This window comes from Lepisosteus platostomus, chromosome 6 (genome assembly GCF_059453375.1).
Source record: "Lepisosteus platostomus isolate fLepPlt1 chromosome 6, fLepPlt1.hap1, whole genome shotgun sequence".
Classification (NCBI taxonomy): domain Eukaryota; kingdom Metazoa; phylum Chordata; class Actinopteri; order Semionotiformes; family Lepisosteidae; genus Lepisosteus; species Lepisosteus platostomus.
Genome location: NC_142616.1, coordinates 60,015,927 through 60,042,823, shown reverse-complemented (window position 1 = coordinate 60,042,823; position 26,897 = coordinate 60,015,927). Strand labels below are relative to the sequence as shown.

General features: G+C 35.0%; 1 protein-coding gene across 25 annotated transcripts in view; it reads left to right on the top strand.

Moving 5' to 3' along the window:
* dock3 (dedicator of cytokinesis 3) overlaps positions 1 to 26,897 on the top strand; it is a 255,429-nt gene that overhangs the window by 95,646 nt on the left and 132,886 nt on the right. For all 25 annotated transcript variants that reach the window (XM_088636650.1, XM_088636657.1, XM_088636664.1 and 22 more), the window contains 2 exons: positions 7,715 to 7,770; positions 14,894 to 14,990. In XM_088636650.1, the coding sequence (XP_088492776.1) occupies positions 7,715 to 7,770; positions 14,894 to 14,990 (153 nt within the window). The remainder of the gene's footprint in view (positions 1 to 7,714; positions 7,771 to 14,893; positions 14,991 to 26,897) is intronic.

Genomic DNA, 26,897 nt, shown 5'->3' with positions numbered 1-26,897 from the left:
CCTTTCTTTGTTTTACATGGCTGGACAGGATGAGGACAGTGTCATATATAAGACAGAGCAAGCATTCAGATTGTCTCTTTGTCTAGAATTTTTTAAATTGCATTGGGTCTTTCAAATGTTTTCTCTTTCCTATTGAATAGTTTTAAGAACTGTTCAATACCTGGCATTAGTAGCTGATCCTTCACAGTCTGTACTAAGATGACTTCATCCATCAGCAAAATGTTAGGGATTGACTATTAATTAAACCAGTGCATGGGCAAAATGGAAATCTTTCAGATTATAATTGAAGCTTCACAATAAATTTGACAAAGGCATCTGTTAAATGACATAACACAAGCTTTCTGACAGGAACATGAAGGCTTCATAGAAATAAAGAAGAAAAACAACAACTGGCTAAAAACCAAATTATCTGCTTTGGAGGTATAATAGCTACTTTTACAGTGCACAGTCTTTCAGGCATAATAATTTTTTTTTAAATTACATACTTTCATTTGGACAAGATGCAATTAATCTATTCTTTCTGTTCCTGCATTGTTTATAAATAAAACAAATTGCAGAAGAAAATTCATTCTCTCTTATGTTATGTTATTTAACCAGCTTTCACATTAGTATCTTTGCATTATCACACATAGGTCCTTTACAGCTTGTAAGTAATTGCTCATATACTGTACATACAGTACATGCAAGCATTTCTCTCATGGCGGTGCCACTTTACACCAAGTTACTGTACATGAGCTATCCACCAAACACGTTTTTCAATAGTTGTTTGTAATAATCAAGATCAAGTATCGAGAACATTTTCTCTTTGTTTATTGTTCATTAATGACTGTATCCCTTCATTAACTAAACATTATCTAAGCTATACCGATAATGATAATGTTTCATAAGTTGATCATATACAGTATCCCACCTCATGCTTTATTACATTAGAAAAGGAATCAGTATTGTTGAAGACTTTTGTTATAGTACATACAGTACTGTAGTATACTTCTGTACAGTATATCACTGCAACACCTTTGGATATATATTTTCTCCTTTTTCAACAAATGTTTTTAGAAAGTTATTTTAAACCACACAATTGATTTCTACATTGATATTACAGTATGTACTGTATGTAGAATGAAGGCAGATAATAAAGGCAGATAATAACTGCTAACTGCATCTTTTAACTCCTTATTAAAAGATATAAGAACCATTTTTAGCAATAAAACCGTTTTTTCTGCAAGTCATGCTGTATGGCTCTGTTTCTACCCTTGATTTAAGAAAGTGATGATATTCTAAGTGGGGGTGAATTTAAACTGGAGGAAAACTGAAATGTTTCTATGTAAGAATCCCAATATAGCTGAATAACCAAACTATCTTCTTATAACATTGAAATATGACCATAGGTTGTAAACAGTATGCACTTTAGGGATGAATGGATTATGATCGGGTAGTTCTTTGTGCTTTATTTAGCATTGTCTCTTTTAAATGCAATTTTAAAGAGTTATTTCTTTGATTTGATTTGTTTCTTAGGTTTGTTTACAAGAAATTCAAGTTTTAATATTTTCAATGTTATTTTAAAAGCCATTCCTTTATTTCACTGGAGTGAATTAACCTCAGGTGTAGGCTTTGGCACCTACATTAAGAAACGGAAAAAACTGCGTAAGCTCAGTACCCTTCTCCAGTAAACATGATAATACCAAAGCTTCAGAGAGCAAAACTGCATCTCCTGTACTGTTCAGCTTAGAAGACATAATTCTCTTTCATTTATTTTCCTTTTCACATCACAGATGTTTTCTATTCTGCACCTTAATATACAGTACTGTATCCAAAAGACACATGTTAAAGGATTAAGTGTGGAAAAGTACAAGCGTCTTAAAATCAGCAGGCTTATGCCTTTTTCGTTGTAATCTTATGTCCTAGGGCAACCTGTTTCTTTTCTCTCCTTATCACTGGACAGTGACTCAAGCACAGAGAATTTAGACGCATTTAAATAAAGTCTGACTTGTGATCAAGGATTTCTTCTGCGCTTTAACTCACAGGTGGAGAAGACTTTTAAATAATGCCTCCAGTTCAGAATTTGTTGCTGAAATTAAATCTAAATCGACATCTTGCCTCTGCTCACATAAAAATAATTGGGACTGTAAATTTGCTTATTCTCCACTGGTTTGTATTGTACTTTTTCTCTCCGCGTCCATATATAGTATTTCTACCAGCTCTATCTACCCTGAAGCCATTTCAATTGAACTTTTTTCTTTTTGCTTTATATTCTTTTACTTTATATTCTTTTACTGCAATATTCAGTGGCTCAGGTACGGCATTCATACTGTATGTAGAGTTTGCAATATTCAAGCGGTGATTGTTAAAATGTACTCAAGGTGTTATCTCTTGGTTACTCAGCAGAGTGGCAGATTTGATGGTATGTTTTTGCGTAGCAAGCACCACTGAGTTTTTATGCCCATATCTTTTTTTTAGCAAAAGACAAAAGCCTGAGAAGCTTACAGCAGTGTCCCTGCCAATAGCATTTACTCACCATCCCTGCAGTCAGCTAACCTGTCAGCAAGCCCCTTAATCACAGCAGTTGCATTGTGGTGCTCTAGCTCCCAGGAGCCCTGTTGTTTCACACCAGAGATGCCTTTGCAAAACAGCTATTACGAGGCGAATAACAATTAAAAAGCAATGTTTATGTGGAAAAACAGATATGCATGCTATTTCTGGACAGTTATAGACCTTAAACTATTTACATGAAGTAAAATCCAAAAAAGACAGTATATGTTATGAAAATATTGAATTTTCCCAAGAGCTTTGAGTGAATTTCCTTCTCGAAACCATGAGCTGCCCTGAATTGTCAGGCTTCAGTTATGGCTGATTAGTTTCTGGCATTTAACTCGGCTGTAAAATGTAGCTCTTTCTTTTGACTATAAAGTGAAATAATTCTCAAAATGGTGAAATTATCTTCCTTGAAAGCCATGATTTTCAGCTGCATTTTATGTTGTGTAATTGTGCTCTTCCTTCTTGCACTGCAGAGACTCCTGAACCATCCTGTTTTTTGGCCTGCGGTTATTGAGCCTTAAAAATGCTTTGTTGAGCTGCTGTTGGAGAACACTTACGCAAAAACAATTTCAGCCGTGCAGATTTATTTGCAAGTTAAGAGATGTGAAACCAGCTCTGGTATTGGGAGACATCTGTGATTATTTACTGTATGTTTCTTGCAAGCCGGTGACAAAATTAATTGTGTTATTCAGCCTGATTACTCAAGATTAATTGAGTGTTGTAAACATTTCACTGTTGTTTTCCAAGAACAGACATAGCCACCCTGGCTTCCAAAGGTGATTCTTGGAATAGTGTGGTTTGTAGAAAGGTTTTTTTCCAGTTCATTTAATATTTTATTGACCTATTTTTTCATTTTTTACTTTCATTGTTGTACACTTTACCAATCCTTGCCAGTTTAATATCTTCCCAGACATGCTACTAGTCCATATGTACATGACTCAACTTTAGGCCTTCTGTCCATCCTGGATATCTGGCATTAAGAACACAATAGCTGATGCTGTAAGTGCTACTGAAGATCGTGTCCTTGCATTAGGATTTACCCTGTAGAAATGTATGCAGAATTGCAGAAACTGTTTAACAAACAGACATGTACATGATACTGTATATTTATGAACTGCAAGCCAGTGTTTGTTTAAGTAAATCAAAGAAATAGTATGACCTCATGGAGTCTTTGTTTAGCGGAAGCCAGTTCAGACTCCTGTGTAGTGTGTATTTAGGACCCTATACAGCCGATAAAATCCAGAAAAGACTGGAGAAGGGCAACAGGGAAACACGACGGGATCAGGGCGAGATGATTGACAGGGGGGCGTGGCGCAGGCGAACAAGTCCAAAACAATCCGAAAGGGGAAACCAAGAAGCAGTCCAAAAGTCCATAGGCGGGAGATCCATCCAAAGAGAGACAGGAACGGGGATGAGGAATCAGGAACACGGAAGTAAAATCATAACAGAGCCGGGTGCTCTGCGCCCCAGACCCAGATGGTCAGGACGCTGAGGAATAAGACCTGCCCTCAGGCTACCCCCGAGCCCGAGCAATAGGCAAGCCTTGTGGTGTCCATCTATCAATGCTGAGCCCAGAACTTCGGAGGCATGGGATTTAAATAATACACATGGAACAAGGGACAGGGGAACGTAATAATGAAACTAAAATACAAAAAAGGGTCGGAGCGCCCTCTACAGGAGGGATAACCATCGTGACACTTGGTCAGTGAAAAAAACAGCAAATCAAAAGACTACTGAGAATTTATCTGAGGACCTCATTCTGTACATAGAAATTTGATCCGAACACATCATGCAAAGCTAGTATGATGTGCAGTTTATGGCTCCACGTTTGCCTTCACTACTTTAGGTCGATAAATAATTCTTTATACCTGCCAGTCACATATCACAAGAAGTCTGTTAACAAATAATTTCAGTTATTCGTATAAAAATCCAAACCTGGATTAGTATTTGGCAATTTATAATTTTAGAATTTGATATTGTATATTGTGCAGAAACTTCACACTCCACACAAACTATATGGATGCATTAAAATAAGTATAAAATACAATAGGATGTGCATGCTGTTTTTTTCTTCTGTAAACACAATAGATGATTACCCTTTTCTTGTCTTTAAAGATATTTTAGAAACTGCTATACTGTATATAGCGTGATCATTCCTGACAAACTGCTTCTGTTGCCACTTTGTTCCGAGAGGTATGGTACAGTATATCTGATTAAATGCAGGGGTTGTTTTACTCTTTATGTTTTATTTTTATTTTCAAGGGGTTTTGTAACAGTTGGTGCTAAGTTAGTAAATTAACTTAGTTACTTAAATTAACTTACTTAGTACTAAATTAGTAATTGCTGACCCTGGTTTGAATTTGCATGCCTGTGTCTGCGTATGTCCTGCAATTTACTGGCATACTGACCAGGGTACATCCTGCCTTGTACCCAGTGCTTGTTGTGATAGGCTCCAACTACCCTCAAGTGACCCTCAAGAGATTAGAAACTGGATGGAGCATGGATGTTTGCCATTACTTCACACAAATGCCAAGATTGGAAGACAAAATAAAATAAAAAGTCACGATAAACTTGAATAGTTTATGGAATTTGAATGTTGATGTTTTTCGAGGTTATCTATATGTTTTCGGAAGTGTAACATAATGTGTACCATTAAACAATATGATGTTTCATATCAGAATATGAAGTTATGAAACATGAAAACATGTTTTCTAAATTTATTCTGCTCTCACAAATAATGGTGTGGAAAATGCTTCCATAAACTGAAAAACCCAATGCATATTTAAAGTAAATGCCTTTTCTGGAAACCAACATGCAGTGTCTTGATTGAAAATTATGCTTGGAATGGAGAAGTGGTGGAAGTCCTTATGTTCTGCATCTTGACCCTAGTGCATCAAGGGTGTAGATGCAGGTCACAAAAAAAGTCAGTTACGAATGTAATGTTCCTGTAAGCTTGTTGATGGCTGTCTGTGAATGAATTCTTTAGTTGCTAACCATGGTGATTATACATGTGCATGCCCTAGTCCATCTGTCTAGTGTTGTTACTTCTGTTTTCTATGTGTCCTGAATGTGCCCTGTATTGTAATTGTTACATATTAGAATTGCCCTAATGTAATTTCTTTGATGTTTAAAGTGATTTGCAAAAGCTTGTTGGAATCTTCCAGCTTGAAACATACTGTACAGTAAGATATCCTTGATTATGCTCATCACGTGATAATCACAATATTAACTGTTTATAGATTATTTGGACTGCTGTCACACCTGAGAGACAGCTTCCAAATCAGTGACTATAATATAGTGTTTTTCATTAGAATAGGATTATTTCTTCAGGGATGCACAACCTTTTTTACACAGTTCTGTGTATCAGCTGTTGCTTTCAAACCCGTGACCTAAACTGTAGGTTAGTACAGCACAAATCACTTTATAACATTTGTGGAGACATGTCTTTTTTAAAATCCTGGCCTTCAGACAATTGTGTCTTTGCTTTGCTACTGTTTATGATGAGTCATTGTGCTCTCTGTAAGGAAACTGCTTCATGTGCCATAGAAATGTCCTTGATTCAGGATGCGGAGAGGACATTACCTGTACACTTCTCTCACAGCACTGAGCAGAGGATCCAGACAGTACTGGATTTGCATTATGTCACTTTTGCTGTATAAAAGAGGTGGTAATAGAGTACATGTAGTTTTTCTGCTTCATTACTTTACATGCTCACTTTAATTTTCTCACTAAGGTATTGCTTCTACCCAATCAGTTTTTCTGTCATATTTTTTACATCTTATGGATCCTTTTCATCTTGGAAAAATAAACTTTGGATAAGTCACTTTGGATAAAAGCATTTGTCAAATAAATGTAAATATAACATTTTATTTATCCAAAATAAGACTCCATTCTTAGTAAAACATTAACATTTCAAACAATTTTTCCAAAACTCTGCAATATTGCTTTTAAACTAAGATTCACTGATATATGTTTTTCTGTAGGCTACCCTAATTATTATAAAATTCCTCTAGTCCAGTGCAGCCTTATTCATATATAGATAACAGTGAAATTTAAAGTAACGGTTAGAGAAACATCTTATCTTAGATTATATTGCTCAGTGTAGTTTTTCTGCTGCATGTAAATCTAGTCACTTTTGAATAATATATTGAAATGTCAAAATCTTGGCAGTTTTTTCATGAACTGCATTAACTAAATGTGTGATATTTTTGTGTAGTACAAAATTAATCTTACTCAAAATGTCAATTTTTTAAATGAGCCACAACACATTGGAGGGCTTGCCTGACAATTTGACCAAACAATTGAATGTTCATAAGCTTACGTAAGAAGATGATATTTCTCTGTGTGCGTGTCCTGCTTTCCTTTGGGAGACTAGATTATGGAATGATAACTGAGGCAGAGAATGGAAGATGATTTGACGATTTTGTCAAATGCTTCATTGCACAAGGAACTGCAATATTCCCTTAGCAAACTGCCATCAAATAGAAATGCTTTTCTCAATGACTGTTGACCTTGGTCGGATCAAGTGAGGAACGGATAGGCTTCTGACCTAGGAACATGTATTGTACACCTGACTGCTGGGTCCCCACTGTTCTCATCGGGAGTGTTTTTCCTCTTGAAATATTAAATATCCAGAGGACCAAATGAGATAAGAAGTGAGAGGAAATTCAGATAGGCATCAGAATTTAGCACTGATGTGTACTCTTACAAGGTGGTCTTTTTCTCAACGTCCATAAAAAAACACACAACGGAGACAAAGCCACAGATAATGAATCCATTTGGGATTTAATAATACAATGTTTTGTTACAATGGTGAGCTGTGTATAGAACCCCTAACTTTACCTGCAACTGAAGGTCGTAGGCCTGAATTATTTTTTTCTGTGCTTCTAGGCTGTACTGATACATTCATTTTCTATAAAATCCTATACTCCAAAAAAATCCATTAGAAAAGGAATACACATTTTTAAAATATAAATGCAGTGTGCCTTAAGCAACAGAGGCATAGGGCTCAACTTTAAGTCCCAGTGAAGATAACCTGATAATCTTCTGCTTGGATTGATTTATTGAAAAGCTTGCAGTGACACTGGCAATGTAAGGGACGTTTATATTCTCAAGGATGGAGCTGTTAATGCAGTAATTTGCAACGTGATAAATGTAATGTTCTCTTTTTATTTTATAGGGGATCTTTCCAGTCAGCTATGTTCACTTGAAGAAGGCGATTGTAACTAACAGAGGGTAAGTGTCTTTATTGAATTATAAGGACCTGATTTTATAAAATGAACTTAAAAAAGGTGCAGTTGAGGGCATGATTTATTCATTTAGCTCATTATTACTCCCACTTTTCTCTTCCCTTTCGCCTTCCTCATTGCTAAGACTCTTCATTGCTGATTTATTTCTGCCGGTGTTTTCCAAGGGATTTTGTCTTCAGAAATGGTTTTTATTGACAGCCATATCAAGATTTATGTTGTCGGTGAGCATCAGACAGGCAAAGAAGTTGTTTGTAAAGATAAATGAGGGAAAAGGTTCATAAAACTTCAGAGAAGGTAGTTCATCTTCTTTACTTTCTGTAAAGGCAAAAAAGAAAACATCAAGCAACAGAAAACTCAAGCATGTTTTGTTTCATAGAGAAGGGGGTGATTGCAGGTGAATCTGCTTAAAAACTGTGTGTTGTTCTATGTGAACACTGCATTTTTGGTACAGTGAATGCGTTTTAAAAACATACTGAAGAAAGTTTTGATTTCTCCCTGATCTCTTTAAATAATAAATACTATTCAAATGTGTTTTAAGTTTTTACATTTCTATTAAAAAGTTTATCTCATAAACTCTGTAGCTCTCTTAAACTCTACTGTTTAGGGTGGCCTTTTGAGATGGTCTGCAACCAAGACCATTATTTATGATGAACAACTATTTGAGGTACTCTGTGTTCAGTAATTATTAAAGACAGTCTTGTAATAGTCTACAGTCTATTACAAACATTACATGACACAAAGTTTCACTTTATTTAATCACAGGCCATTGTGTGTTTTTCATTTAATTTCCAGTTCCTCCAAAGTTACACTTTGCAATATTTTCAATTATTTCCATACAGTACACATATAAAATATGACCAGAAGCAGTTAGGCTTGGAACATGTTGTCTATAGGATCAACAGACAAAGCTTTAAATACACACTCAAGTCAGTCCTAAATTCAGTCCTGTTTTTGCTATGACCGTGGATAGGTTTTGCTCAGATTTTGACCTATGAGCTAGTTCCCAAGATATTGTAGAAAGCTAAAGGCATACTGATTGGGCTATGAAACCTTTACCAATGCTGTTCTGTCACTGCAGTGTGATAGTGTTGGAGCTTCACACTTTCTTAGAGCCTAGGAAATATAAAAATGGTTGCAAATAAGAGGAGGCCATCTAGCCCATTTGCTGTCAATAGTTTCATTAATAGAATTAAAGGCCATTACACAGTTGACTTCATAAGGTGGCTTATGAGCTCAGATGCACACAGATGTTATAAAACAAGTTTATAGAATGTGATTGCTGTTTAAAAAATCTGACTGAACAAGCACAAAGTTCATTTTCTGTAGTGATTACGTATGTGACAGTAGCTCATGTATTAAAAACTTAAAGCATTGTACATTCACAAACGTTAAAGTTATTTTCATATTCATTAATAAACAATGGCGTTTCAGTAGCATGAAACAGTGAATAAGGGTAATAAGTACCACTGAACCTAAAAGTTGGTGTCACAGATGTCGGAAAGGATGAACTGTGGAATGGCAGGAGAGCGAAATAGATCCTATGCATAGCGGCGAGACGGGGGTTAGCCCGGGCTCAGGTGTTCAGAAAATGCCGTATAGAAACCTATGCCCTCAAGTAGTGGACCTGGGGCGACCTGGTGCTAGGCGGGTTTCAGGACATCTGAACCTCAATGCTGAGCGAGGAGCAGAGCAGAAGCAGGAAGAAAATAGGCTACACAACAAGACACACCAGAAAGACATGAATAATCACAGGGAACTAGAAACAGGAGAGAAGTAGAGCGCCCGCTAGGTGTACTGGGCCTGACAGCTGGTGCACCTGATGAATGTAATGGAAACTATTGAAATATAATATCTCATATGTAAAGCACTTAATAATGGCACTTAATATCTGGGGCATTTTTATATGCTTCAGATAAATTTAACAAAACTGCTTGGTCCTGTGGGGAGGTAGTCCTGCGGAATCTCTAGGTCTCTCAAATCATCACTGCCTTAAAAAATGGGCACAATGCCTCGTTTGTTCCAATTAACAACTACAAAGTTCAAATAACTGCAGGCTCAGATTGAATGAAGATTAGAAGGACCTACTTCTCTATCCACCCTGAAACTGCCCTACCCCTAACATAATAGCACATTTTAATTTCTGTATTACTTTTTTCCTTAGAACTGTATTGACAATGGTTTTGGATGGATTTATGTCAGAATAAATTATTATTGCATTTAATATTAATGGGATACGCACACAAAGCAGTTTACAGACTGAACTGACAAAAATAATATAAAAAGGGGATCTATAATTCTTCTTTGTATGGCTCATAAAATGTACATTTTGATTTAAACTTGTATTTAAGTATATTCTTATTAACCTTCATGTGAGAGGTTGTGAAGTTCACACACTGGCCTTTTCAAAGAAGCAAATCGGAAATCATGATTCCTGCTAGTGAAATCAATAGCGAGGGTTATCTGTTTTGCACCTTCCTGTGATTGTGGTTTCAGTCAAATTAATCTGTAAAAGTGAAACTCTATGGGTTATCTTTAAAACATGAATTGGATCACACCAAAATCTCCAAACAGTAACACTTTAGCAATATATATTTCAAAGAATTGCTAGCTAAATATCTTAATTATTACAAATGTTAAGCTAATATGGTAATTGACACAACTAGATCAGACTGGGGGGTATTTTACAGCTTTAAGACTTTGAAAAAACTGATATAATCTGAGTCATAAATCCATGGAAGCTAATTATCATTAAAGCACAGAACCTTTTCAATTGAGAAAACATTTGCATTTTGAAGAAAATCACTTTGAAAGGCTTAGATAAAACACTTTACATATCCAGATATTGAGAACATGATCAGCCATTTTCAGCAATGGTCTGAGTGCATCTATTTATACAACAGAGCACTTTCTTAAGCAATTTAAGTGAATGGCCTTGATCAAGAGTACAAAAGTAGCACCTCACCCACCATTTGAACCCATTCTCTAGGTCTGGAGTCCAAAGCCCTAATTAAAGTTTGATTTCTAATCATTCCATATGTATCACATTCTATTAAAATAAAACAAGAACAAATCTATGGTTTGTCATTTGATCATTTGATCATTGCACCCAAAGTGCAACTCCAGTTCAGCACGGTTATCTCATGCAGGGGCAATTTAGAAACACCAATATGGGTTGCTGATGTGTCTTTGAAAGGAGTCTTTCAGAGACCACACAAACTCCACAAAGAAGGTGCCCCAGCCCGGAATGAAACACAGTGCTCGAGAGCAGTGGGGAAGCAGCATCAACCACCAAGCACAATCAACCACCATGTTGACCATAAATGGGAGTGTGACAAAGAGCTGGCGCTTGACCTAGTCGCATGACCTCTTTTGAGGTCTATCAGAAAACTTTATCACTCACCTGTTGTTCTTATCCTGGAAGCCTTTGCACATTTGTATCCTGTTTATTATTTGAAATAAGTTAATCTATGTTTTGGTTGCTTTGTTTCTGCGTTATGTGTTGTAGATCCACAGTCTTGTCCTCATCTGTTTATTATTTTGTATCACCAATGGTTTAAATGAAGGGTTCCTAACTATTAAAGTTAGTTAGGAAGTTTATTGGTTAAATAAACTACTAGCAATGTTATTTTTATATTTCAGAGTTAGATAGAATCAGCTATTATGAGTGCATTACAAATCACAATAAAAGTAAAATATACACATTCAAGTCTAAAACCAGCAATTTACATCACAAAACAGACTAAATATCCAGATACTGTATGTGCAGCTCCATGTTCTGTGAATCGGAATTTCTGGTGACATGTTGCAGAAAGAAAGAAAACAGGCTTGTGAATAGAATATTGCTATAAAATATTGCTATATTTCCAATAGAAATATTGCTCTCATCTTCAAGACGGTCAAGCCGACAAATACTACTTACTTGTTAACTCTAAATGCAGATCACATTGGAACTAGGGCTGAAGTGATTATTCGATATTTTGGACAGTGTCAAGATAAGCTATTAGTAAGGTATAAAAGAATAATATGTAATAGACAAGGACAAATATTAAGATTTGTTGCTTTTAAAAAATGTGACTTTGCAAAGAAATTGTAGTGAAATAGAAAACACTACAGTCTTTTTTACTTTTTTGTAAAGACGTGTTTTTGTTCAAAGTAGTTTCTTGACTACTTTCTGAGAGTTTTGAACTAACTTTCAGAATGATGTGCTATCCCACTTCTGGTACACAAAGTTTTTCACACCTATAACAACAGTGACGAGAAAGCAATTTAACATATTTGCTCTACATTAAAATTATCTTATATTAAGATGAAGTCCTTGGATAGTGCTTACATTTTTTCTTTCATTTACAGAAGTTATGAGACAAACTTCAAGTTATACTGTAGATAAATATATGCATGTCTGTTAAATCTATCATCAGATTCAGATTCAGTTTGATCAGAATCATGTTCACATGATTTGCAACTTAGCTTTTTCAAGTAATCTAAATAATTTACTGTATGTGTTGTTAAATTTAGAATCTCTTTGTTTTTATGCAATAAGCTAAATCAGAATTAGTATCGTTTTCTTACTACTTTAATATCGAATTTGATAAATTCATGTAGTAGTCACACACTGTTTGTTCTCCATCTCAGGTCTCTAAAGTCTATGGGGAACCTTGTATCACACTTGATTTAATTAGCAATGTCATAAATTAAAACTGGGTGGTGTGGTAGTGCCGTTGTTAACATTGCTGCCTTGCAGTGCTGAGGTCCTGAGTTCAGTGCATGGAGTTGGTACTGTATGTTCTCCATACAAAAGAATATCAGATGTTGTTAGTTGTTATCAGTTGGTGTTTTTATATGTACAGTGCATATGACACAGTCTTCCCAAATTTGTAGGGATTTCTATATGCATTACATTTAATAATAATAATAATAATAATAATAATTGCTTACATTTATATAGCGCTTTTCTGGACACTCCACTCAAAGCACTTCACAGGTAATGGGGACTCCCCTCCACCACCACCAATGCGCAGCACCCACCTGGTTCATTCATCATTTAAGATGAATACAGTTCTTGAAAAGCAACAAAACTGTTTTACTGTAGTTGTAGCTTTGACCTTTAAAATTGGTTATACTGTAATTTATTTTTATCTCAGTATTTTAAACAAGAAATGTTCTCAATAAAGCTTTGATAAATTTGTACCAATGTTGTCACTTTCAAATATCATGTAGAATTGTTAACTGAATGTATTTTTTATTGGCATTAAGGAGGAGAAAGCAAATCTAAAATAAAGAGTTTCCTGTCTCCATCCCAGAAACCTGTGATATTGAAATATTAGCCGTGGGATGTACAGTTTAAACTGATGGGAAACTAATATTGTAGAGAATAAAAACTGACCTTTGGAGTTTTTATCTAAACTAAAGCATTGGACTTCCTTGATTTCTTCAACTGATAGAAACACACCTAATTAAGTTTATTAGAGATAAAAAAGGACATAATTCACTTAATGTGGTAATGGATTTGTGCACTTTTTGGAAATGCAATAAATTATGGGTATAGCGTTTGTTAAAATAAGATATAATGGCAATGAAGACAGTTAGGACCCTCATCACCTAGTGTGATATAAGAATGCACTAATGCAGAGTGTTGTTAATGTGCATCAGTTTCTAATAGACCGATCAGCATTAATGAGGTGTGGGTATAAAATGATGCTTCCAGCCATATAAGATTTCTTAATATCTTAATTCAAAGATATTTAAATCCATCCATCCATTTTCCAAATCATTTCTTTCAATTCATGGTCTCAAGGCTTGATACACCCTGAATGGGATACCATCTGGTGGTAAGATACATCTAAATGTTTCGACGGTGCAGTGCACGATATAATCCGATGAGTTTTGTAAACACTCAATTAAATGGGTGCAAGAATATTGTCACTTTAGTATAATTATTCTATGTCAGTACTTCTTACTACAAACATTTTGTAGTTTTAAAACCCACATGGAACATTTTGTTGGTAAGTATTAGCAGGTATTAGTGCCACCTTCTTTGACATCTCCGATTTAAAAAAATTATCGTATTTGTTTGAAATTATGTATTCACTGCAGCTCTTCACATATCAACCTTTCTTCTACATACACAGTTTGGAAAGAATGATTTAAAGTCTCATTAACTGTGTTTCTTCCTCCCAACTCCTTGTAGCATTAGTGAACCCATGCTGTCAAAATTTAAGTCTATGTTGGTCTAATCAAGGATATGTACTGTACAGTACATAACAAATGGACAAGAAGGTTGCTATAAAACCATGAGATTGAGGTAAAAAATCCCAGAAAATTCTATATAACTCCAAGAATGGCTTATAGAAAGCATCACATCCTGGGGTTTGCATAAACTTGAGCAAAAAGCCATTTTTAAATGTATGGTCCTTAAAACTGAATGATCTTAGTGATAATTGTGAAATTGTGAAATAATGGTAATTGTAATTAGGTATGGTGATTGATTTCAACAAGTTATTTTTTGTTTATAGGTTTGCAGGATCACTGTTTTTGGCATATGTGAAAAACCAATTCTGTTTAATTAGGCTGCACTTGTAGGCACAACCTGGAAAGCACTGAGATAAACGGAGGACCGATAAGATCCATTTACATAGTGAATTAAAGAGGATAAAGGAAGGACACAGGGAGACTCATTTAAACAACAAATGATAAACTTAACATGAGAACAATAGCGAGAGGAGGGAGATAGAACAGGAATAAAATCAGAAATATGTTTTTAGTAAGGAGATACAGTGGTCACGGGCGGAGTGGATGCGCTTGACTCAAATGCAAATTTTGGAACACCATTCACATTTCACGCATCTTTTATCTAGTTATACAGTACATGGAAACTCACAGTAACATATTCTCGTTAATTCCCTCAGGAGCATTATATAACCAGTGCAATAGGAAACCGGTCTCAACATTGAAAGAGGGATAATCCAAGCTAAATCTCATCAAATATACTGTACGTTTTTCGGTTCTTATTTCACCGTGAAGAATGAAGAACAGATATCACAGGCAAGGTGGTCAAATGCAGACAGCTACATCAAAGTGACAAAGTTCTGTGTGCCTTCACCTTCTTATAGGCAGTACGAGACGGTGGTCCCACTGGAAGACCCCATTGTGACTGAGGTGACATCAACTCTTCAGGAATGGGCCGTTTTGTGGAAGCAGCTTTATGTGGTGAGTACAGCTTCACAAGTCTGTTGGCTTTAGCTTCTCAAAAGAAGGAATGCAGGTACACACTATCATGCAGATATGGAGAAGATGTTGGGGTCATCAGGTCCATATTTCTTGAGTGTACAGGTCATGTTTATAATTTTAGGGAAGGAACACAGCCAATGGCTGGTATTGTGAAGGCCCTTACTTCCCCTGAGGGCAAACTGTCAGTCTAGTTAATTCCCTCAAGAGTGTTTGGTTTGTGCACGACCGAGAAAGAGGACCTAGGATTTCTTTAAGAAATTTGAGGTTGATTTGCCCAGAACAATTTGTGTATTTCATGTTTAAAAGTACCATCCATCTTTTCTTTAGGGATAAGCCCATTACTGTAAAAAAAACAAATACTGTATAAAACTGTGATAGCACTTTTTATTTCTCTTCTTGATTGTTTTTGCTTCTGCTCTATTGTGGATTATCAGTGTAATGAAACAACAAGTAATGTAAGCTTGTGCCACTACTGGATTAGCTGATGTGGATCTTACCAAAGCATTTCCTTTTGACTGTAGTCACCTCTGTGAAGCTCCATATCTGTTTTTTTAAAGATATTTGCTTTTTCGTGAGTCAGATTTTTTTGGATGAAATCACAGTGTCTCAGTGTTTTTATGTAGGAATACGATAACAGGGCATGCAAGTATAATTTCAAACAGAAATTTTATTAGGAATGGAATAAAATATTGTTTATATTGTGAAGTTTACAACTTTTTGAGAAGGTAGACATACTGTAGCTAATGGCACCTCTGCTTCAAGTGCAGTCTGCATCATTGCAGTAGTGGTCTGTAAAAATCATCTCTTTACAACCTCTTTAATCTTTTTTTTCCTATAAATGTTATGAAGACTAAATACTGTAACTAGAATTTGCTGCCTTTACATTAAAGGGATACCAAAAAGCCTAGGTGCTGACTTATGTGTATAAAATACTTTCTTTTCAAAAGGCTTACCAATACAAGTTTACCAATACTGCTTAGTGCTTATAGTAGTAAATGCTTGATTAAATTAGTTATCTGTGCATATGGATATTAATTTTGACAGGAAGCTTTATGTAAGCTTTTTTTATTAGGTAATGCATATTGCACAAATTTCTATAAATTACTGTATTTCATGTGTCAAACCATTAGTGTTTTTACTAAGTGTAATTACTAATTTTTCATGATTGATTTCTTTAAATAATGATACTAACATTTTTCTTTGAAATGATTGATTATTGTTTAATTAGAATTATGTAGTGGAGTACCACTTTACATTGAATGCTGTGAAATGAATGTACTGTAACTGTCATAATGTAACTTTTTGTAGAACTGATTTTACTTTATTGTTTTCAGGAAACAAACAATAAGGTTATGATAATGAGACCTTAACAGTAACCTTACATGTACTGTAAGAGTAATTAGATTTATACATATACAATTACTTTTTTCAGATACGTTACCCTTTTTATTAATGAGTGTTACATTAGCAAGTTTCTAGTATTACCCCCATCTTGAGTAAATGTGGAAAAAGGTCTTCTAATGGTTTATAGTATCTCTGATTTCCTTAAGCACAAATGGCAGATTACCATGAGACCCCAGAGATTTGTTTCAATTGTAGTACCTGTAACACTTCCATGTCTTTTATGCTAGCACTGTTTCATATAGCTCTTTGTCTTTCCTCAGATTGAGGCATGTTGTCAGTTTCTTGCTTAATAAACACCTGTGTGAAATATTTTCAGTGCTACATTAGCCATTTCTCTCATTTAAAAACCATTATTTCTGACAGACTCAATTATTTAGTGTTTTGTGATTACTAATAAAAACATTTGTCTCCTTATATCATTATTTCTTGTCTATTTCATTGTCTTTTAAAATCTTGTGATTACATTTCATTGTACTCATCTTCTTGAAATGGATCTTGCTCATTTTTAATTGTTCTTTACAGTGATTTCTTTCTCCTTCTTTTTAAATTTGTATGTTAAATAATTTGAGCCACTATTTTCTAGAGTTTGATCTGAATATAAATTTGTTCTAATTTCAGGGAGACTTGTGTGTTTTCTAGTACGGCTGTTTTTTTTATTCAGCTTTCCTTACAGTTAATATTACAGTTAATATACAGTTAATATTCTCCTTAGAATATTTTTTTCAGTTGATCCTACAAGTCATTCTGAGCTATATGTTTGGACTATATAATAAAATATAATTAAATAGCAAATATCAGTTTACTGTAACTTCTTATTATATAACTACTGTCCACCTATAGGTGTGCCTTGGGTTCTCTTTTATATTTCTCATTCATATTTTAATGAAGGAGCTGAATAATTAAAATCTATTTCTAGATCTTATCTCTAATTTGTTCTTGTAGGCTGAATAGTTAAGATAACTAATATCCAAAAGAACTTTCATAACTCTGGGCAGTTCCTCTAATTAACTCATCCAAACACTGACTCAGCCCTTCCTTTTCAATCTAAGTTTTTCTGAACTTACATAATCACACTGTGGTCTAGGACCTAAAGAGATTGTCATTTTATAAAACTGCTGGTCAGTGGTCTTAATTTTAATTGGATACAATTTAATACTAGCAAAAGTGTGTCTGTAGTTATTGTATTCCTTCTTTTACATTAATTCTTTATGTTGCGATCAGAAATGGGAGGTTTCAATTATATCTTCATTTCAATATGCAAGTAATACATCAGACAATGGTATGTATGTCCTTGTCTGTGTATGCAAATGTGTTCAAAATAAAATAATACAGGTCATATCCAGAACCTAGTAGTAGCTCTATGAAACCTAAAACAGCTGAAATTGAATTCTCTTATTTTCATTCCTGTATTGCAGTTATTTAAACAACCTTTGAATGGAAAATAACACCTTGGATTACAGAAGGTGTTTTTATCTGAATTTCATTTCATTAATATGTTAGAATTTAATTATCTTCGTTCTGATAAGCTCCTTCTCTTGTGCTTTTTTGTATCCTATTGTTTCCCTGATAGAATTGTAGCTAAATGTCTGTTGAAAGAGTTCAGCAGAAGTGCTCAGTGGAAGCAAATTTTATTTACTGTGCATCATCACTGCAATTCTTGAACTGCTCATAGTTGCAAGCAGAGGATATGAAATCTTAGTACAGGTTTGAGCAGTCTATCCAACAGACTGTAAATAACCCTACTTATTTATTTCTCAACTCATTCTGTTTTTAATCCATGGTCTCTGCAACTCCAGAAGAACTTGTTATTATGTGGAATGAAGAGAGAGATCTATGAAAGTCATAGCCTCCTGCAGAAATTTGCATCCAGTACTGTGGTGCTGTCAGACATGACGAGATCTTTTTCCAGCAATCACCAAACACAGAACATCAGTACGCAGACAGCTATTTTTATGACTGGTCTGCATGTACCCCGACTGACGCTTTGGCTATAGATGTGTTTGCTTTCTGTTGCTGGTAATGGATTAAGCTTCATACAGTATGTATAGATCATAGAGCGTCAAGAACATCAAAAAGCACACATTGTTTGTTTTAAATATCTAAATAAAATGCAAGAACCTGTTTTTGGTATAGAAAAACAAAAAATGATTAAATCTGGTTTTGAATAAAGTGCTTACAAATCACTGAAATAATAGAACATCATTGGGACAACTCAGAAATCATAGAACACAAAAAAAATGTTTTCAGTTTCTGGATTTGGGTCGGGATCGTGTGTGAAAAAGAAGCAGATTAAACTTGACCCATCTCCCAGATTTAAGTTGCAAACCCATTAGGTAGAAACATATCCCTTCTAACAAATAGGAACCTACCAGCAAGCACTTGCAGTATGATTTGGAACTGTCATATGTAGTTATACAACTTTGATTGAATCTTACTGAAAGTAAAATAAAGTAAAATCAAACTAAATATTCCTGGATTAAGCATTTTAATGAATTTAGACATCAGGCTATTTAACAAAATGTTCACCGTATAAACAATCATGCCATTCTAAACAAGATGAAAAGTGCTGGCCAGTAGATTTAAAAGCAGCATGATTATAGCTTTACATAATTACAACATGCATGTTTTTTTTGCACTGCCGCCAATTATCTATAAATTTGAGTTCCATCCAAGTACATTGCAATAAATACAAGCCTAATTGTAATTTTAAAAAATTATGTTAAATCACATTCCTTCCTTGAGTCTCCAGAATTGTCAATTTGGTTTCTTTTAAAGTAGGTATGAAAAAACAAATCTGTACCTGACATAAATGAGACCATAATTTGAGATGATACCGCAAAGCTCTCTGGGAGACCAAAAGATATTCTGAGTATTATAAAAATAGATCTGTCATTGAAATAACATATTTGCCATTTTGAGTTGCATTGTTTGTTTTTGCATCATTTTTCAAGTCATGGTACTGAATGCTCAGACAGTAGGAATATTAGCACTTTTACAATGGTACTGTACAAATGACATGGTAAATTAAATTCTAAATAAAAAACTACATTTTATCTATGTTTTAAACTCTGCAATGGATACCAAATATTGAAATACTTTAATAGTCCTATACCAAGATATTAAGTATAATGTACAAGGTAATAGTTTAATATAATATTCATATACTGTATGTTGTTTCATGGAGAAAACAGGCAGACATTTTCAGTCTGATTTCCATTTTGTTTCTGATTCATTCTTCAGATGCCAGAGAAAGGAAAGTAGCACTAATTCATTCCCCACCCACAGTTTTTGAACAGCTGAAAGATGACTCTTCAAATGGCTAGACCGATGTCTTTAATAAAAATAAATATCACAGCAGAAAGCTCAGAAACAGGAATATGTGCAGTAGAACAATCCCTTTAACCTCTCTGGATTTCAACAATTTGAATAAAGAGTTCTATTTCAAGGCTTCTTTTTGCATGGGTGCATCACTGTGTATAATCTTCACATCAACAGTTTTTATGTAATAAGGTGCACCTTATCTTTAAACATATCATTGGATAAGGTACACCTTCATTTAAAAACCCTTTTATAAATGAGGTCCTTTATCTGTTACTGGAGCACATGTTTCTCTTTTCATATCTTAACCTGGAATATTAACCATATGCTGTCATTAACATTATCTACTTTGAGTTTATATGAGAGTTTGTTGTGGGAAAAACAGTCAAGAGCTTTGTTCCATCATGTACTATTTGTACATAACGTCATAGAATCTAAAAGCTTATGCTTTACCCTTTGCAAGTTATTTATCTGTCAACACTAAAAAGTACTGTATTTAAAATTCAATCCTTGAACCAATTACAAGACACTTTCTGGATTTATCTGGCTGGCCTCTTGCTCCTGCAAGGCAAGCATATTAGCCCAAACACTGTGAGACAGAAAGCAAACAAGGCATGGTAAATCATTTTTGGACTGATTTCTAATGGATTTATAAATTTTCAAGCCAAACAATGCTGTAAAAAGCTGGTTTAATGATGTTCCATAATTCCTGATTTATTCAGACAAAATTAAAAAAGAAAGATGCTGATAAGTAGAGACAATTAATTGTACATTATTTATGAATGTGGTGTTTCTCTTGCATTGCAAATAAATGTCCTGACAGTCCGCTGCTTGCAGAGAAGCCTGGCTTTAATCTTGGCCTTTATTCCTTTTAAAATATTTGGGCTCCACTGCGATAGAATGGCTCTTTGGTATCATAAAAATCTTGACCATGCTTATTTTCAGTCAGCACAACCTAATCTCCATATAGACTGTTCCAAGAGGAATCATCATCAAATCTTTCCAACAGTATTTTCCTCTCAGTATGGAACTATTGTTCTGGCTTACACTTTTGTACAGTCCCAAAGACCTGCTAAAAACAGCAAATAACATCTCCATTGTTTTCTTGAATTCTTCAGAGATGCCTGGCATTAATAATATCTGGAAACAGATTACTTCATGTTCCAAAGAGGATGCTGTTGAACACTTCCTGATTCAACAGAAGTTCTTTTAAATAATTTCAGTATTGATCAGATTTGGATTCAGTGAGCCAGTTGGCTCAGTGGAACAGAGCTTATTCCAGTTTCTGTCATGTTAGAGAGAGCAGGTGACTCCCCCACTTGCAGATGGGTTGGGTAACCTGTTGCAACTAGGGTAAAGTACCACTCAGGGTATGAAAGCTGGTATGCAGCAGAGACTCCAACCCAGTTAGGAATCTAGGGACTTATCCACTGTGCTATGTATTCCTCATCGATACTGACATAGATCCCAAAAAGTAGATTTCTGGTCTTAAATTCTTTATTATAATGATGATTTGGCATATAATCATAAAAAATGAAAATGAAAATCGTGATCGTGTCTCAGTTTTCTTCTGTGTACTGAAAGATATGTTATTATCCTCTGTTGTTATAAATTGTGAAGACAGCTGAAAAAGACATATTGGAAAAGAAATCATGAAGAAAATCAATTTTTCAAAATGTTTTTTTCCATTGCTTTATAAGAGTAAATAATGACATTTGCAATATGACATAATGCTGCTGGCTTCTGATGCTCGGTCGCTTTAACATTTTTCTACTTTGGGTCTTAAGTGCAGCTTTTATGACTGTCAATCACAGTAACCTACTGGAGTGCATGAATAATTATCTAGGGACCACTGGTACTTGCCTTCATCGGGTCAGCTGCTATTTAGCAAGCACGAGCCAATTTGTATATTTGTCTTTTTCAAATCTGTTGTTTTTTTCACTTACAGTGTTTCATCTAAAGCTAAGATACTGATTTGCGCCTTTATATCTTTAAGATTAGACTACTGAAGTGCCTTACTAGGACATCTAATAAGGTGCTAAAAAAGTTTCGGTAAGTCCAGAATTCTGAAATTGTGTATTAGTAAAAGTACAGTGATTGGTCTTTAAGGTGTGATTGATCTTATTCTATTGAAGACCAAACTCAACAGAATACAGCAAGTGTCAGTGCCTTCTCTGCATACCACATCCGTGGAACTTATTGACCAAACCAATTAAAGGAAAGACTCTCTTTTTTGCTATAGAATCAATTTATAATTTAGCTATGTTCATGTTTTTTGCTGTGATTTGAAAAGCGTTTCTAAATAAAATGCAAAACTGGCATGATAAGCTAAAGCTGTTCTGCAAAGGTGTTTTTAATATTTGGATTATATTTAAACCCCATGACAAAGATATATGATTATACAGTAAATCCCAAAATAACACTTTAAGAGTGTGGTTCTTTCTATGGTCACTCATCTAAATGTGCAAAGGATAAAATAAAATAATAAACATGAAGGATAGCTGGACATTTAGGGAGCCTTTATACGCCTCTAGACTTAGATATTCTACTTCAGACTCCTATCCTCCATTGGCTGTGATGTCAGGAAAAGGTTAAAAGTGAGTGGTCAGCACTCACAGTTCCTCGAGTCCAGTCAGCTTACTGTAAAAGGCTTCAGCCAGGACTCAGCCTTGTCAACAGTGTAAGAAAGAAGCTGTCACTGTGCCAGGGCAACTGGGAGTTTAGACCTTGGGTACAGACTGCAGTTTAATTAAGGGGGTTTAAAATAAAAATAAATCCATGCAGAGGGAGTGCTGAGGAGAGTAAAAGTGATAAGTTGTCACTTGTGCTTACTTCCGTGTGAGTACTCTGTGGACACACAGAAAAACTGGTTTGTGAAGGGCCTGCAGGCTTTGCAAGCAGTGCAGTGAAGCTGAACAGAGGCCTGGGCTGTTGAGCAGACAGTCATTATCCAGAGGAGCCTCGCAGGGCACTGGGTTTACTTCAATCTCTTTATGCAGATCTCGATAATCTCAACTACGGAAAAATCGGAACTCTTGGGATCTCATAACAAGCATGTTGGCTTTCCAGTTGAAACTCTTAGAACAGCGTTCTTTCTGTTATTCTAAATGTGTTCTAGGTTGTTTTCTTTTTTCAAATTCTACATCCTGTTTTTTCCCCAGTTTTAAAACTGAAGTGGACTTTCCAATTGTTTTGATTACACTGTGTGCAGTTAAGATGACATGATTCTGTGAATGTTGTGACTTTATAGGAAATCTTACAGGTCTTCAATTTCACTATACAGTATAGAGTTTTAACATCTATCTGGTCTAACATAAGAGTAGACTGCAGCCTTATACGCTTATTCTTCAAAGTGTATATACACTTTTACTACCCACATTAATTTTGATTTCCTTTCATCAAGTGAATAATTCTACCTTTTTCTCTGTACCTGCTCTATATGAAGGAGCTTAGAGCTTACTGTAAAAAATAAATACAACTTTTCTCCAACTGCTTCCATTTCTCACTCCTCCCCACCACCATTACCTCTAATGATTACAGAAACCCATGTTTGAAGCAGTGCACTTTGTCCTGCTCAAGAGCCAGATTTCAATGCTGGTGGTACAGGTTGTGTGAAACCCTGTTTAATATACTGTACACACTGCTGACAGTCTTTTGGGGTGTTGACTGGACAGCCAAAGGGGGTAATTTCATTCGGTTTAAGGTGGTGTTTGAACAAACATACTGTAAAAACCAAGTGGCCAGAAGATATATGCTTTCTTTTGGGACAGAGGTATGCGACCTCATGTCTGACATCAGACTTGGATTCAATGAGTAAAACAATCTGAAATGTATTTTTAATAAAGAAACATGAAGCACATACATAAAGAAACAAAATCATGCTTCACATAATATTTTAGATTAATCTGACTTCAGTATGAAAAGTTTACCTTATTACCACATAATCATATCATATTACAAGTGATTCGGTGGCTGCTTTAGCTTTTCCAACAACATTAAGACAGGCAGTATTATTACATGTGCTACTGCATGAAGCATCTGTAATCACATCAGTTTTTATGCAGATATCTTTTGTGTTTGATGTTTTACCCTTAAGTAGTGGAAAGAAAATACATTGCAAAGATAAATGGAATCCCTATTATTTTTATGAAGCCTGACAGAGTAACAATCTATAATTATGGAAGCCGAGTTGGGCTTGTTTTTCTGATGCTAAAAAGCCTTTTCAAAGCACTGAGCATAATGGGAGAGCACCTGTCTCCTAACAGAAGTGCTTCTGTTTTTAGTTTGAGCGCAAATATTGTAGAGTAATAAGTATAAGAAGGAGAAAGGTTTTGATGTTGAATTTTTACTTCATGTCTTGACATTTGTCGGTTTTTAACTTCACGCAAGCAGAACATGTAGGAGCTTACGTCTTGTAAATAGTTAAAAATACTGCTTAAAAATACTTTACATCAGTTTGTAACAATTGAATAAGAAATAATACAATTAGTAGTTCAGAAACAGAAAGTGTGTATGCTGGTCAAGAAAAATACAATTCAAGCAATATTATTCTGACAAACCTTCAGTTCATACAATATATGTTATTATCTTTCATGTTAAATTGTTATACATTTTTTACGGTAAATGTATTATTTACGATAGCAGTATTCGGACTAATTACTCTTACAGGACAATCAAGGGCCATGTCTTTTGACAACCCTTTCTCTTACTGCATATTACAGCACAAGAAGGAAGAAGAAAGGTTCTACTGTACATGAAAGATTAAGGACAACCCATCAGTCCTAATAAATGAAACTACTTTTATTCATTTTCAAATAACCATGCTTATGATTTGCCCTCTTGTTTTCTGCCCCTTCCTTGCTGTAACACAGATAGTTAAGCCACACTTTTATTCACACTGCAAACAGTATGATTCCTTAACCTTGTAATAGCAAGTATTGACTGACACGTCATATTGTTAGATAGTGAATGACAATGCAAATAATGCAACCAAAGAGAAACATACAGTACTTTAGTATTAATATAAATTAATACTGCTTTAATGTGTAAAGCTTAATACTGTACAAGCAGTTCATACTGTTCAATTCAAACACAAATCCAAACAGAGCTTTCCCTGCAATATATCACAAGGACTGTTGCTGAGAGTAATGCCAAGAAGATCTTTTTCCTTATTAGTGGTGTTGACAAGGCCACCACAGTACACGACGTTTATCCATATTGCCTCCACCACATGTAAGAGGGCCCGTTGCTTTTCTTGTGCTCATAATCGAAACACTGACAGTCCTTGCTCACACCCATCCACCCAAAACCTGAAAGGCCATGACATCAGTCCAATGCTGCTCAGTTAGTCTGAAAGCAGCAGGCAGGTATAGGAAATTCACCATGCCAGCAAGCCTTCAGGGTCTCCTGCATTTTGAATAAATAAAGAGTAGTATTATTTTATTTACAATTATTTACAGTTGTTATTTTCATATATGTTTATATAAGCGTATATATGTTTATACACTTACTGTATTTATACTGCTAGGTTTGCTGGTGTCTAAGTTCTTGGCTCAAGGGAACAGAACCAGGACCAGTAGAAAATAAATTACTGACCACCTTAGACCAAAGTACATAACACTGCCTATAAAAAAAAGTAACACACTATGGAGAAATAAAACAATGTAGTATAAAGTTCATAGCCATACATGTCTTTATGAAATTGTTTGGTGTTCAACTGCACTTTCTCCTCCCAGTTATTGAAAATCAGCCATCACACAACTGGGCTCAGTAACATTGCTGTAGGCTTTCAGCTGACATTGGAGATAATCAGGAGAATGTGGACACAAGGCAGAATTTTAAAGGTTGTCAGATTCCTGTTCTTCATGGCACCAATTCCTTACCTCAATTTTGCTTAATAACTTGTAATTTTCAAGTAAATCACTCCTTTCTACCACAGTGTTGATAACACAGAGCCTGCAGTTCTCTGCAAAAAATGGTTTCATGGCTAGCTTTTTGTGATACCCAGTTCATATTGAAACACATGAACTTTTACTGAACTCTGCAGTTAATTTCTGTATTGTTGCACCTTCTAATTCTAGAAACATTACTTTTGTCTGGGAACATGTACAGTAAATAACTATAACAGTATGTACAGTAGATCTGTACTGTATATTTTCATATTGTTACTTAGGCATTTTGGTATAGGAATTCTGTACATTGCTACAAAATTAAAATGGATTAGTTAAACATTTTTCTTTTGAACTAAATCTAGACTGTATAATAGGAAGAGCCTTTAGCTTTTATATATATTTTTTAAACTTTTTTACTTGGTCTGAAAGTTGACAGTGGAATGTTCAACCAAGTCAGTTTTATGAAGTGACAAAAGACAGAACCTTCCTTGAAACATTTGTATCTTCCACAAACATTTTTACTTTCTGCTAACCTACTTGCTTTATATCAACCACCACTCAGTCTTAGCATACTGTTTAGATTCTAATGGTTTTTACTTTGATTTTTGGCAAGCATTTGTCTCTTGAACATGATAGGCAAAGAAAAGCGAATAAATATTTAACATACAACAATATCTCTTCCTGAAAGTTCATTTCAATGGTCCATGCAACTATCTAATAATTACTACTTAGTACTGTTTAATAGGCCAATAATTTTCTAAAGCATACAATTTTAAAATGTATTTCCTTAGAAATGTGTGCCAATCTTGGCCTTTATTTTAGAAGTAGGCTTAATGTTCATGCTTTGGCCCACAATTGTGCCTTTGTCTAATTGAAACTGCATGTGTTTAAAAAGGAAACAAAAGAAGCTACAGGTCTTGTTCTTGGAAAAAAAAAACATTTCTTTTGACGGCTGCAGTAGCGCTGGCTTTATTAGCTTATAATGTGTGTTCAGGGCACAATAATTGCCATCAAAAAGAAATTTGTATGGGCATTAATACCCTGCACCTTTGCTTAATAAGGCATGGTCTCCGGTAATTTGGATCAGCATTTCTGTTAATGGGATCCTAATGCTGTCCGGTAGTCAAACCAGAGTGGCAGCCTCCTGTTTTCTGTTACAGTTTAAAAACCATGGCAACCCTTTTAAGACTTCTCACGCAGATTGTGGCTCAGCCACACTTGCAGCACTTATCAAAATCTGTGATGGAATTCAGGTAAGAACAGGAAAAAATAC